This window comes from Vigna unguiculata, chromosome 8 (assembly GCF_037176805.1).
Source record: "Vigna unguiculata cultivar grain cowpea cultivar isolate G323 ecotype 2 chromosome 8, ASM3717680v1, whole genome shotgun sequence".
NCBI lineage: Eukaryota > Viridiplantae > Streptophyta > Magnoliopsida > Fabales > Fabaceae > Vigna > Vigna unguiculata.
This window is the reverse complement of record NC_140799.1, coordinates 1,837,050-1,851,392: the sequence shown is the minus strand read 5'-3', so window position 1 is coordinate 1,851,392 and position 14,343 is coordinate 1,837,050. Positions and strand designations below refer to the sequence as shown.

Genomic DNA, 14,343 nt, shown 5'->3' with positions numbered 1-14,343 from the left:
AAAATAAAATCCAACGAGAATAGGAACTTTTTTGCTACACCCTTAAGACTATGAAAATCCAACACACCGAACACTAATCTCAACCACAATCAACTTCATCTTCTTCCTCAATCAACTTCATCTTTTAGTTTTTGAAAGAAAAAGATGATGGAGTTGTGTCATGTTGTTTTACATACTATTTAATTTGACATTTAATATTTTAAAGAATTAAATTAACTCTGCACTTTCTATGAGGATTAGTTCTTTTATTATATGAGATTAAATCAATAAATGCACAACAATTATAATAGGTAAATTAATTAGTAATTATAAAATCTGTTAATTATTTTTAGGTATAAATACACATTTGGTACCCAAACTTTTTCGGAAAGTTCAATGTGGTACCCGAACTTTAGGAATGTTCAATTTGGTACTCCAATTTTCTAAAGAGGTTCAATTTGGTCCTCTCCGTTAAGTTGGAGTTAACACCGTGTCCGTACAGGACACGTGTCAAGCCATGAAATTTTTATTTTTTTTTAATGTTTTTTTCAAAAAATTTAAAAAACTGCCACGTGTCAGTTTATCATCGTGCCACGTGGCAGCTTACAAGCATGACATGTGGCAGTGTAATAGTTGTTTTCAATTTAGTACCCCAATTTAAATTTTTGGTTCAATTTAGTACCCCAATTTTTTAAAGGCTTAAATGGTCTTTTGATCTTAGTTTAGGACGATTTTTTTCACTTTGGTCCTACTTTTGAAAATGTTTTCAATTTGGTCCTACTTTTTGTAATTTTGTTTCAATGAACTCCTTTTCGTTAACTCCGTCTAAATAGTTAACAGAACAGTGCCAGCGTGGTGATTATGTGTGACGTGGATACTGTTTAGTGACGTGTCCGTTTGCACTATGCTGACCATTTAATTGAAAATGTGGATTTGTTTAGGGTTAATCTCTGATTAAATTGGGTTTAGGTTTAGGGATTTCGTCGTCGCACTTTGAAATTGTGGATTTGGGGGTCCAATTAGGGATTTCGTCCTCGCTCTTTGAACTTGTGGATTTGGGGCTCGCATTAGGGATTCTGGCATCCAATTTCGTCGCTCATCTTTGCTCAATCGCTGCGGAGGGAAAAGCGATCATCGTGAAGGTATGTCGTGCTTTAGGTTATTACTGATTGTCAGAATTGATTGGGTTTAGTGTTAATGATTAGGGTTTTGTATAATCGGTGCTGCATTGTTTATTGTTTTCGCTGGTGACCCACCATTTTTAATTGCTTCTGTTGTCGCTATCTGTGGTGGGTGGGTTTCATGGTTACTTGTCGGTTTGTCGGTTTATCGGTTATAGAAAGCGTATTTGTTCCCCCTATTTAAATATTGTTTACCATTTGCAGGTTTTTTTGTGTGTTTTTTTGTGTTTCCAATGTCTGATGAAAGGTTTGAGGTTGTGGTCCACCACCGTGGTGAATTTGCTAAAAATGAGTGGTGTAAGTATGTTGGTGGAGAAACTACTCATTGGTCATGCGATCTTGACCACTGGAGTTATTTCGAAATATTGGGGTCTCTTAAGGAAATGGGGTATCATAGCGTAAAGGGATTATGTTATTGTGTGGAGATGTTGTTGCACCCTTTGAATGATGACAGGGGTGCACTTAATATGCTTCATATCGCAAGACATTACGGTGAAGTGCATATGTTTGTTGTGCATGGAGTTGATGAGGCCTAGGTAGATGATAATATAGTGGAACCTGAAGGAGATGATAGGAGACCTGTAGAGAGTGGAGAAAACAGTCATGCTGTTAGTGAATTTGAGGTACTAGGAACTGAGATTGTAGTCTGGTCTGCTCCACCTGAAGATGTAACTTCTGCTCCAGTTGATGATGCTAGGAACGAAGACACTAAAATTGGATCAGATGAAGGTGAAGTGGTTGACAGTTTAAGGAGGTGTGGTGAAGAAGAAATGGGAGTTAAGAATGTGGGCACAGGTGAAGAAGAAGTTGGAGGTGAGAATGTGGGCACAGGTGAAGAAGAAGTTGGAGGTGAGAATCTGGGTACAGATGAAGCAGAAGTTGGAGGTGAGAATCTGCGTACAGATGAAGCAGAAGTTGGAGGTGAGAATCTGGGTACAGGTGAAGCAGAAGTTGGAGTTGAGAATGTGGGTACAGGTGAAGCAGAAGTTGGAGTTGAGAATTTGGGTACAGTTGAAGCAGAAGTTGGAGTTGATAAAGGGCTGGATAATGAAAGGGATTGTGATGATGAAAGGGTTGAGGTTGATAGTTGGATTGATTCTGATGCAGACTGTATAGGAGATAGTGATGGAGACGAATGGGGTTGTGGTAATGGAGGTACTGAAGGCGTAGTTGATGTAGAAATAGATGTTGATTATGGTCAAGGCGAAGTTGGTCCTAGTTCACAAAACCATGATAGTGAAGACAGTGCAAGTGAATCAGAAAATGATGGTAGGAGTAGAGATAGAGGACTGTCTGATAATAGTTGGGAGTCAGAAGAGTTATGTAGCATTGAAGGCAGTGGTAGTGAGACAGAACATGATGGGATGAGTGGTTATTTTGGTACATTTAAGAAGCCTAAGTCCATGGCTGATTACAAATGGGAGGTGGGGACAACCTTTGTGGACAAGGAACAATTTGTTGATGGGGTACGAACGTATGCTGTTCATGCTGGTAGGAACTTGAAGTTTGACAAAAATGACAAGGAAAGAGTGCGGGTGAGATGTTTAGGGGCGCAAGGAAAGTGCGACTGGTCCCTTTATTGTGGATTTCTGGTTTCTTGTCAAACATGGCAGCTTAGGAAAGTTCAAAACCGTCATAAGTGCAGCAGAGAATTTAGTATAAATTTGATGAATTCAAAATGGTTGAGTAAAACCTTAGACAACACATTAATAGAGAATCCTAATTTGAAGCTGGTTGATATACATAATAAAGCTGCAAGGAAATGGAATACAAAGGTGTCAGTTTCAATGGCTCATAGGGCAAAGCAACTAGCAGCGAAGGTGGTTGAAGGATCTTTTAAAGATCAGTATAGAAGGATTTATGATTATGCTCATGAGATAATCAGATCAAATCCCGGATCTACAGTTAAAGTTAAAGTGGAAGATGTTAATGATGAGAAGATTTTCATGCAAATTTACACATGTCTAAAGGCATGCAAGGACAACTTTGTCAGTTGTCGACCCATAATAGGCCTTGATGGTTGTTTTTTGAAAGGACAATATGGGGGTGAGCTACTCACTGCTGTAGGTTGTGACGCAAATGACCAAATGCTTCCTATAGCCTACGCAGTAGTTGAAGTTGAGAACAAAGACACATGGACCTGGTTTTTGGAGTTGCTGATTGAGGACCTGGGAGGTGATGATGTATGTAGGTTCTGCACATTTATGTCCGACCAGCAAAAGGTTATATGTTTCCATATTTTTTTTTGTTCATTGTTCTTCTATTTCTGTAATATGAAAACTAACTGACTAGTATATACACAGGGTTTGCTTCCTGCCATACAAGACCTACTGCCTGGCGCTGAGCAAAGGTTTTGTATGCGTCATTTGTACAGCAATTTCAGAAAGAAGTTTGGAAGCAAGCAACTAAAAAGCTTGATGTGGAAGGCTGCAACCTGCACGCACCCAAGAGCATGGGAAAGAGAAATGCATAACATTAAAGAAGTGAACGAGGACGCCTTCAAATACCTAATAGCAATACCACCAAGGTTAGTTATCAATATTAATGATTCTCCAGATTAACAATGGATTAACAAATTTGTATTGGCAGATATTGGTCCAGGTCTAGGTTTACCATGCAAGCCAAATGTGACACGTTGGTAAACAACATGAGTGAAGCCTTCAATAGCGTAATTGTGGATGCAAGATCCAAGCCAATCATCTCAATGCTGGAAGACATCCGTTTGTATATTATGAAAAGGTGGTCCAAGAATAGATCCAAGGTGCAGAAGTACGAGGGAGATATATGCCCTAAGATTCGCGCCAGATTGTCAAAAGAGTCTGACCAAACTAAGTATTGGATACCAAGATACTTTCGAATCTGGTCCTACTTTAGGTTTAAAAAATTTCAATTTGGTCCTAGTTTAGGGTTAAGTTCTTTTCAATATGGTCCTACTTTAGGTTTAAAAAATTTCAATTTGGTCCTAGTTTAGGGTTAAGTTCTTTTCAATATAGTCCTACTTTAGGTTTAAAATATTTCACTTTGATCCTCCTGCAGTTGGTCAGGTCAGAAGTTGTTTGAAGTTAGGCATGTCTCATTAATTGGAGACAAGTTCACTGTCAACATAGAAAGCCAGGAATGCAGCTGCAGGAAATGGCTCATTAGTGGGATCCCATGCTGCCATGCAATTGCTGCACTGAACTTCCTCAACTTGAAGGCAGAAGATTACATTCCACATTGGTTCAGACGTACAACATATGAAGAGATATACAACTCCATAGTTCTTCCTGCCAATGGCCAACTTTTCTGGGAAACAACTGCCTTTCCTGATGTTCTACCACCACTTAAAAGAAGGCTGCCAGGGAGACCAAAGAAGAAGAGAAGGCTGGAAGCTTGGGAACTTACAAAAGATAACAACCAAATGAGGCCAGGTGGTCATAGAAAGAGATGTTCAATTTGTCGCGCACTTGGGCACAAGAGGAACAATTGTCCAGCACTTCCTGTCCATGGCTGTGCAGAACGTCCCACTGAAGCTGCAGCAACACAACCAACTCAACCCACACAAAGTGAACCACAAACAACTCAACCCACACAAAGTGAACCACCACCAAGTCAACCACCTGCAACACCCACTCCACCTGCAGCACCAACCCCACCAGTTGCAGCACCAACCCCACCAGCACCAGGACCACCACCCAATACTGCAGTACAACAGCCAAGCCAACCATCTTATGGAATTAGAAAGATGAGGCCAAAAATGCAAATAAGAAGGCCACCACATCCATCAGCAGATTAATGAATGTATTTTGGGGGAGGGAATATTTTGTTATGTATTTTGGGGGAGGGAATATTTTGTTATGTATTGTCAATTGGAAATCATGATGTACTTTAACAATTTCTGGATTTTAATCACTGATATTTTGATGGAATGCTTAAAAGCCTTAATTAGTAATGCATTATCATTTACACTTTTCAGAATTTTATCTGCCTTCTTCATTTCCACTTTTCAGAATTGTTCGTTCATCAGTTCATTCAAATTAAACTATTTTAAACAGCTCAGAATATGTAATTAAAGATAAAGGAATATCATTCATTCATTGAAGTAATTATTCAACATAGTCAACGACAATTACAACCCATAAAACCAACTACAATCATTACAATAAGAACACCTATCACAGCTAATGACATTTGCATCCGTTTTTTCCAAACAGTCAATGCATTTTCAATATAAGCAATCTTCTGCCTTTGCCTAGCGATAATGGCATCTCGCTCATCAGCACCCTCTTCGTAACACCACTTGAAAAAGTTGCATCCCAACACATCTTCACCACATCTCTGCAACACAAAAAAACCATGAACATGAAACTGAAAGACTGAAAGTGATAGAAACACCCAAACCCTCGAACAGTGGAAAACAAACCTTAAAGTTCGCACAGCCCCAAAATTGTTTACCCAAATTCTTTGTAGTTCTAGCTGTGCGCACCACTACAATGTCTCCGCAATCGCAAATTGGGGGTGACCCTGAAACCCTAGAACCACCATGGCAGGAATTGCAAGTCCGATTAACCCAACTGTTGCAAGAAGATGAAGATGCCCCACGAGACATTGGTTTTCAGTTGAAATGGAACCCTAAACTACAATGAACACACAAACCCTAAAATTCAAATTAAAATCTGGGCAATGACAGTGCAAACGGACATGTCAATGAACAGTATCCACGTCACACAAAATTACCACGCTGGCACTGTTCCGTTAACGATTTTGACGGAGTTAACGAAAAGGAGTTGATTGAAAACAAATTACCAAAAGTAGGACCAAACTGAAAACATTTTCAAAAGTAGAACCAAAGTGAAAAAAGTCGTCCTAAACTAGGACCAAAAGACCATTTAAGCCTTTTTTAAAATCATTCAATTTCGTCATCTTCCATTTGAGACCAAATTAGTAAATAAGCTTAATTACAACCTATATATACATGTTACAATAACTTTTTATAATATATATACATCAAATCATTTCACCTAAATACTTAAATTATTTTATTTTTTTCATTTTAACCTTTGTAATTTTTTATACATGAAATTTTTTACACTTGTAAAAAATAAAATAATTTGAATATTTAGGTGTAGTGATTTGATGTATAAATTCAAAACAATTATTTTAACATGTTTATATAAATTATAATTAAGCTTATTTACTAATTTGGTCTCAAATAGGAAAGGACGAAATTGGATCATTTTAAAAAATTTGGGTACTAAATTGAACCAAAAATTTAAATTGGGGTACTAAATTGAAAACAACTATTACACTGCCACGTGTCATGCTTGTAAGCTGCCACGTGGCACGATGATAAACTGACACGTGGCAGTTTTTTAAATTTTTTGAAAAAAAAATTAATTTTTTGAAAAAAAATTAAAAAAAAATAAAAATTTCATGGCTTGACACGTGTCCTGTACGGACACGGTGTTAACTCCAACTTAACGGAGAGGACCAAATTGAACCTCTTTAGAAAATTGGGGTACCAAATTGAACATTCCTAAAGTTCGGGTACCACATTGAACTTTTCGAAAAAGTTTGGGTACCAAATGTGTATTTATACCTTATTTTTATACATGAATGTTGAAATCATGTGTAATGTTAATCTCGAAGAATGTTTGATGCTAGCAAATAAACTAGAGAAGACACATAATTAGGGGTGATCATGGATTGAATTTTTAATGATCTAATTCACATACATTTTGGATCTAAATAATTAGATTAGATTTTCGATTCAAATCCATTTTTTCAAAAAAATAGATTGGATTTTTTAAAAATCTAGATCCAAATATTTAGATCAAGTTTAAATCCAAATCTAAATATTTGGATCAAGTTCAAAATCCAAACTCCATTTTTCATAAAATAAATTCAAATTAAATTTTTTAAAACTTGTATTCATAGGGCTGACATCATAGAATTTGACAGATTTTTTATCGGGGCCAACGAGGCCAAATTTTAGCATGTGATGAACTTCGAACGAATTTCGGTCGGGGACGACATGACCAAATTTAGGCCAAGGTCGACTTGACAAAATTTCAGTCGAGATCGACTTGATTGGATTCGACTGAATTTCGGCCAGGGCCGATTTTACCTAATACAGTCAAATTTCGGTCAGGGTTGACTCAACTAAATTCGTTGGTCGAGACCGACTTGACTGAACATGGCCAATTTTCGATCACAACTGACTAAGTTGAATATAGTCAAATTTCGTTCAGGAATTACTCGACCGAATACGGCTAAATTTGAGCTAGTGCCGACTCGACCAAATTTTGGTCATGACCAACTCGACTGAATTTGGCCAAATTTAGGTAAGGACTGACTCACCTAAATATGACCAAATTTCGGTCGCGATCGACTCTACCGAATACGACCAAATTTAGGTCAGGACCAAATCGATCAAATTTTGGTCGAGGCCAACATGACTGAATTTTGACCGGAGCCGACTCGACTGAATTCGGCCGAATTTCGATCGTGGCCGACTCAATTGAATACGGCCAAGTTTCGATCGTGACTGACTCATTTGAATATGGCCAAATTTCATCACAGGCCGTCTCAGTCGAATACGACCAAATTTGGACCAGGGCCGACTCGGCCAAATCTCAATCGGGACCAACTCGATTGAATTTGACTGAATTTTAACTGGAGCCAACTAGGCTAAATACAGCCAAATTTTGGTCGCGGTTGTCTCGGCCGAATACAGTCAAATTTTGTCTAGGTCAACTCAGCCCAATGCAGTCAAATTTGGGTCGGAGTGAACTCAACCGAATACTTCCAAATTTTGTCCATGACCAGCTGGGCCAAATTTCGATCGGGACCGACTTGACAGAATTTGGCCTAATTCAGCCAACTCAATCAAATACGACTAAATTTGGGCTAGTCCATCTCAACCTTTAGCCTAACCTAACCAAAAATATAAACTAAAAATTTGGATTCGGTATTTTGGATTATCCATTTTGAAAATCTAGATTTAGAGTATGAATATACAATCCATAAAATATATAAAATGTAGATCAGATTGATATCCAAATCTAATAAAATGGATTGAATTTTTAATAAAATGAATATTAAATAGACTGGATCATATAAAAAATGATTGGATTATGAAAATTAGATTTTTTGTCCATCCTTAGTTTAACTTTTCAGATCATCCTCTGCTTCCTTCCGCTCATTTAAGAGTTCAATAAATATAAATTATTGTTGTTATCCTCATAATTTTTATTTTTATAAGTTAAATAAACATTAATTATTATTTTTACCTTCATATTTTTATTCTTTCAACTTTATATGTATTTAATCTTTTTTTATTAATAAATTTTTTTACAAGAGTATAATTTAAATTTGTTAGTACAAATTTATGGATACATTAACTATTCTTTTATTAAACTTCTAAAATTTTCAATTAAATTGTAAGTTTTAAAGCTTATGAATATAAATTTCAAGGTTTAGTGTTTACGGACATCTCACGACTCACGTCTCACATCGCACGTCTCACGACTCACGTCTCACGACTCACGTCTCACGACTCACGTCTCACGACTCACGTCGCACGTCACACGTCGCACGTCACACGTCGCACGTCTCACCTCACACGTCTCACAACTCACGTCCCACGTCTCATGTCGCACGTCGCACGTCTCATGTCGCACGTCGCACGTTTCACATCGCACGTCTCACGTCGCACGTCACACGTCGCACGTCTCACGTCGCACATCGCATGTCTCACGTCCCACGTCCCACGTTCCACGTGTCACGTGTTACGTCTCATGTCTCACGTCCTACGTTTCACGTTCCACGTTCCACGTCCCACGTGTCACGTCGTCTTACATCTCACGTCCCATGTCCCACGTGTCACGTGTCACGTCTCATTTCTCATGTCCTACGTCCCACGTTCCACGTTTCACGTTCCATGTCCCACGTTCCACGTCCCACGTTCTACGTCTCACGTCCCATGTCCATTGTCCCATGTCTCACGTCTTACATCTCACGTTTCATGTCTCACGTTCCACGTCGTTTCACGTCCCATTTCTTACGTCCAACGTCCTATGTCTCACATCCCATGTCCTACGTCTCACGTCTCATGTCGCATGTCCCACGTCCCACGTAACACATCCCACATAACACGTCTTACGTCCCACGTCACACGTCTCACATTATTGCACTGAAATACTTAATTCTTTCATAAAATAATGGTGCTTTGGTTTACTTGTTGCAGTATATCTAAGGTACTTCTTTGTTGTTTATCCTTCTTCAAGTTTCTTATTGATCGAAAGAAGAGAAAGAACATTATTTTACCGAAAATTGTAAAACTAACCTTATGCAACAACAATAATTTGAAGCTTTTGCAAATGTTTGCTATCATTACATGGATGATTTTAGAAAAGTGTTTAGATGTTGACAAACAATATTTTTTTATTGGTTTTCTGTTCTAACATTCAATATGCGAAGAGATGTGTCACAAAATTCTAATCAAGGATGGGCAAAAAAATCAATTTTTATAATCCAATCTATTTTTTCTATGATCTAATCCATTTAATATCTATTTTATTAAAAATTCAATCCATTTAAAATCCATTTTATTGGATATGGATATGAATCTGATATATATTTTATATATTTTATGAATTGGATATCCGTTCTCTAAATCTAGATTTTCAAAATGAATAATCCAAAATATCCAATCCAAATTTTCAGTTTATATTTTTTGTTAGGTCAGGCTAAAAGTTAAGACTGACTAGTCCAAATTTAGTCATATTTGATTGAGTTGGCGTAACCCTATACAAAATTTGGCTAAATTTTGTCAAGTTGGTCTCAATCGAAATTTGGCCTAGTTGATCCTGGAATTAATTTGGAAGTATTCAGTTGAGTTCACCCCGACCCAAATTTGACTGCATTGGCGTGAGTCGACCTAGACAAAATTTGACCGTATTCGGCCGAGACAACCGCGACCAAAATTTGGTTGTATTCAGCCTAGTTGGCTCCAGTCAAAATTTGGTCGAATTCAATCGAGTTGGCCCCGATTGAGATTTGGCCGAGTCAGCCCTGACCCAAATTTGGTCGTATTTGGCTGAGACGGCCTAGGGTGAAATTTGGTCGTATTCAAATGAGTCAGTCACGATCGAAATTTGGCTGTATTCAATTGAGTCGGCCACGATCAAAATTTGGCCAAATTTAGTCGAGTCGGCTCTGGTCAAAATTCGGTCGTGTTGGCCTCGACCGAAATTTGACCGAGTTGGTCCTGACCTGAATTTGGTTGTATTCGGTAGAGTCGATCGCGACCAAAATTTGGTCATATTTAGGCGAGTCGGTCCTAACCTAAATTTGGCCAAATTCAGTCGAGTTGATCATGACCAAATTTGGTCAAGTCAGCACTTGCCCAAATTTAGCCGTATTCGGTCGACTAAGTCCCGAACGAAATTTGACTATATTCAACTTAGTCGGCTGTGATCAAAAATTGCCATATTCAGTCAAGTCGGTCCCGACCGACGAATTTAGTGGAGTCAACCCTGACCGAAATTTGCCTGATCAGGACCTGACCCAAATGTGGCCATATTTGGCCAAGTCGACTTTGGCCAAAATTTGGTCATATTAGGCAAAATCGGCCCTGGCCGAAATTCAGTCGAATTTAGTCAAGTTGATCTCGACTGAAATTTTGTCGAGTCGACCTTAGCCCAAATTTGGTCACGTCGTCCTTGATTGAAATTCGTTCAACAGTCATCCATGTTCATCCCATGATGAAATTTGGCCTCGTTGGCATCGACAAAAAATCTGTCAAATTCTATGGTGTCAGCCCTATCGAAAATATAATTCACATCCATTTTGGATCCAAATAATGGATGTGGATCCAAATTTGTGTCCATAGGACTGACACCAAAGAATTTGACAAATTTGGCCGAATACTTCCAAATTTTGTCCAGGACCAACTGGGTCAAATCTCGATCGGGACCGACTTGACAAAATTTGGCTTAATTCGGCCAAATTTTGTACAGGGTCACGCCAACTCAATCAAATACGACTAAATTTGGGCTAGTCCGTGTCAACCTTTAGCCTAACCTAACAAAAAATAGAAAGTGAAAATTTGGATTGAATATTTTGAATTATCCATTTTAAAAATCTAGATTTCAAGAATGGATATCCAATCCATAAAATATATAAAACGTAGATTAGATTGATATCCAGATCCAATAAAATGGATTTTAAATGGATTGGATTTTTAGTAGAATGAATATTAAATGGATTAGATCATGAAAAAATAGATTAAATCATAAAAATTGAATTTTTTTCCCACCTTTACACATAATAATATATATTTGTTGGTTTGCTTAAAGAAACCAAAATTTTCTATAAACATTAACCAAAATTTTATTTTATTTTTTTTATTCTATTTAAATTTCTTTTTTTTCCCTCACTTTTTCTTCACCATGGTTGAAGTCTCATTTCCCACACAAATAGTCTTTTAATGTATGATTACCACTAGATCCGTGTTTGCCATGTGACTGAGACCTTTTCTTTTTGGTAATTATATATATATATATATATATATATATATATATATATATATATATATATATATATATATATATATTATATTTAACCTTTTTTATTGATATTTTTAAAGAAAATTAAAAAGGTAAATGTATAATACCATGTATTTTTAAAACTTGAATAAAAGCATTTAATGGATCAATCTTTGTAATTTATTCACTGTTTACTTCTTATGAGTTTGAATAAGATAATAAATGCTATAATTTATTTTACATTAAAGCATTGGATTATTCCCGCTCTTAATGGTTTTTTTCTAAATATATTTATATAATTCATTTCTATTTAATTGTTCAAAGAAACCAAAAGATGTTAAATCAACCCCTTTTGCCAATGGCGGAGCTTAGAAGCTCCTCCCAGGGGCTATGGCCCCCAAAATGTTTTAAATTTTTTTCAAAATATTTTTAAAATATTTTATTTTATTTTTTAGATTAATTTTTATTTTTTTATAATAATAAAATAAAAAATTAAATATAATAAAAAATAATAAAATTTATTGAGATTTTTTTTCTCTTTCATCTTAAGTTTTTTATCTATTATAATTATTTATTACTTTTGCATATCTTTTTTATTTTTTGTTTTTTATTTTAAAAAGAAATAAAAAGTCAGACACAAATTCATTTTTCTCGCTTTCATTCATTCTTTTTTAAAATAAAAAGATAATTCTCTTCAATCACGTAATATAAAAATATTAGCTTGATATTTAATTTTGTTTTTTCATCTTAAGAATCTTATGAGTTTTTTGTATATTTATTTTTTTATGAATATAAAAAGAAAAGTTATGTACTATATGTTTTTTAATAACCATTTTTTAAATGTGACTTGATTATCTTAGAATTATTTTAGTAGAAATGTTTTTTAATTTTTTATTAGATTTTGATAAATTAATTTTTAGCCTGAATTTTTTTTAAATAGGTATATTAATAAAAAATAAAATAATATTTTTTTTTGTGATAAAAGGAAAGATAACGGTGAAGATGAAAACAATACAATTTTTTTGTCTATTTTCAAAACAGGATATTAAGAATTTAATTGTTAAACTAGAGAAACTTTTTTAATATTCAAATAATTATAAGTGTAAAATTTGATATCAATTCATTGAAATCATGAGAAGTTTCATTGTCAAATATGAGGATATCCAACAAAAAAGATTAAATTAAAAAAACTTATTTAAAATAAATTATATATCAAATATAACTTCATCACTATCATTTCTTTAAAAAAAAATATAAAAAGATTTCGATACTAAATTATATATATATTTATTATATTAATAAAAATAATTAAATATATACAATTTAAATATATTATTTTTGATTCTTTCAAAATTTTCGATTAAGATCTATCACTCCCTTTTACTAATCATTAACGAACTGCTTATAATTAATTATGGCAACGAAATAGGAATACAATGTGTGTCGACTATTTCATCTCATTCTTTAAAATGAAAATTCATCCTTGAAAGTTTATTTTCATCTTTAAACTAATATTTAAAACTAATATTTAAATGATATATTTTCTTTTTCAAAAACTAACGACTGATACTTTACAAGAAAAAAATATCATTTAAAAATAGGTATATCCTTATTTGGATACCCTTATATCTCTTTGTACTTTTTCTTGACTATATCAACTATTAATTAAATAATATTTTACACAAATAAAAGTCACGACAAATAAAATATGATACCATTAACATTCAATATTTTTTTAGTAAAATATAAAATGTTATAATTACATAATTATTAAATATGATACCGAATAACAATTAGACAAGAGTAAAATAATTATACAGAACATTACAAATGATCAAATGTCTTATAAATAAGTTACGAAAAATAAGTTTCAAAGAAAATATAATATTAATTTTTATATTAAGTTTTAAATAATTAAAATTATTTTATAATTTGAAACCAAAATTATGAGACGAGTATAGAAGAACTAGAAGAATATACACAGTTTAAAAAATTAAGTATTACTCATAATCAAAATTTCTGTGTCAAAATATTTGTCTATCAAAATCGTAATGAGTTTGGACATATTCATTTATCATTCTATTTATGATTATGAACTGTATCATTGTATTTATTCTTGTTATCAATAGAAATTACAATCATTCATGAAATGTGAAGTAACGAGAAAATAATAATAATAAAAAAAACAAATAATAATAATTTATTCTGTGATTTTTTTTTCATCTTATTCTTTTTTCTAATTTTGTAACTTATGACCATCATTCTAGTTTTGTTTGTGAAATTGTACATTACGATAGCTTATTAAATGATATTTTGAACTTTTTTACAATTTTCATCAAAAGCAATTTTAAGAAAAAAAAGAGAGAGAAGATATTTCACAAGTTAAAACAAATTAAAGACCAAACTTACTTATTTTTATTTTTAAAATTATGAACTTTATTTTATCTTCTTCTGCCAAACAGAGTAATCAATATTCGTGGATAAGTCTTCGTAATTCGTTACTTTCAAAATTCTTCACAACCATAATTGCTCGTTGAATTAACACACCCCAACACCAAATTACACTTCTTTTTAGGATACTCTTCTTTTTTTACCATAAAACAACATTTATTGATAGGTCTAAATCGTTTGCAACAGAAAATCTTTTACTCTGT

The 14,343-nt window shown here is 34.3% G+C and overlaps 1 protein-coding gene across 3 annotated transcripts; it reads left to right on the top strand.

The window, feature by feature from the left end:
• The first annotated feature begins 978 nt into the window (after nucleotides 1–978).
• On the top strand, nucleotides 979–5,082 carry LOC114194497 (uncharacterized). Of its 3 annotated transcripts, none has more exons than XM_028084762.2 (5): nucleotides 979–1,121; nucleotides 1,365–3,382; nucleotides 3,464–3,687; nucleotides 3,750–3,992; nucleotides 4,197–5,082. In XM_028084762.2, exons 2-5 carry the CDS (start codon nucleotides 1,931–1,933, stop codon nucleotides 4,933–4,935), a joined length of 2,658 nt encoding a protein of 885 aa, XP_027940563.1. In that variant the 5' UTR covers nucleotides 979–1,121; nucleotides 1,365–1,930; the 3' UTR covers nucleotides 4,936–5,082. The 3 variants fall into 3 exon arrangements, with proteins under 3 accessions (XP_027940563.1, XP_085521861.1, XP_027940561.1); XM_085665735.1 differs by having other exon boundaries at nucleotides 3,750–4,022; XM_028084760.2 differs by having other exon boundaries at nucleotides 3,750–4,034.
• Nucleotides 5,083–14,343: the final 9,261 nt, after the last annotated feature.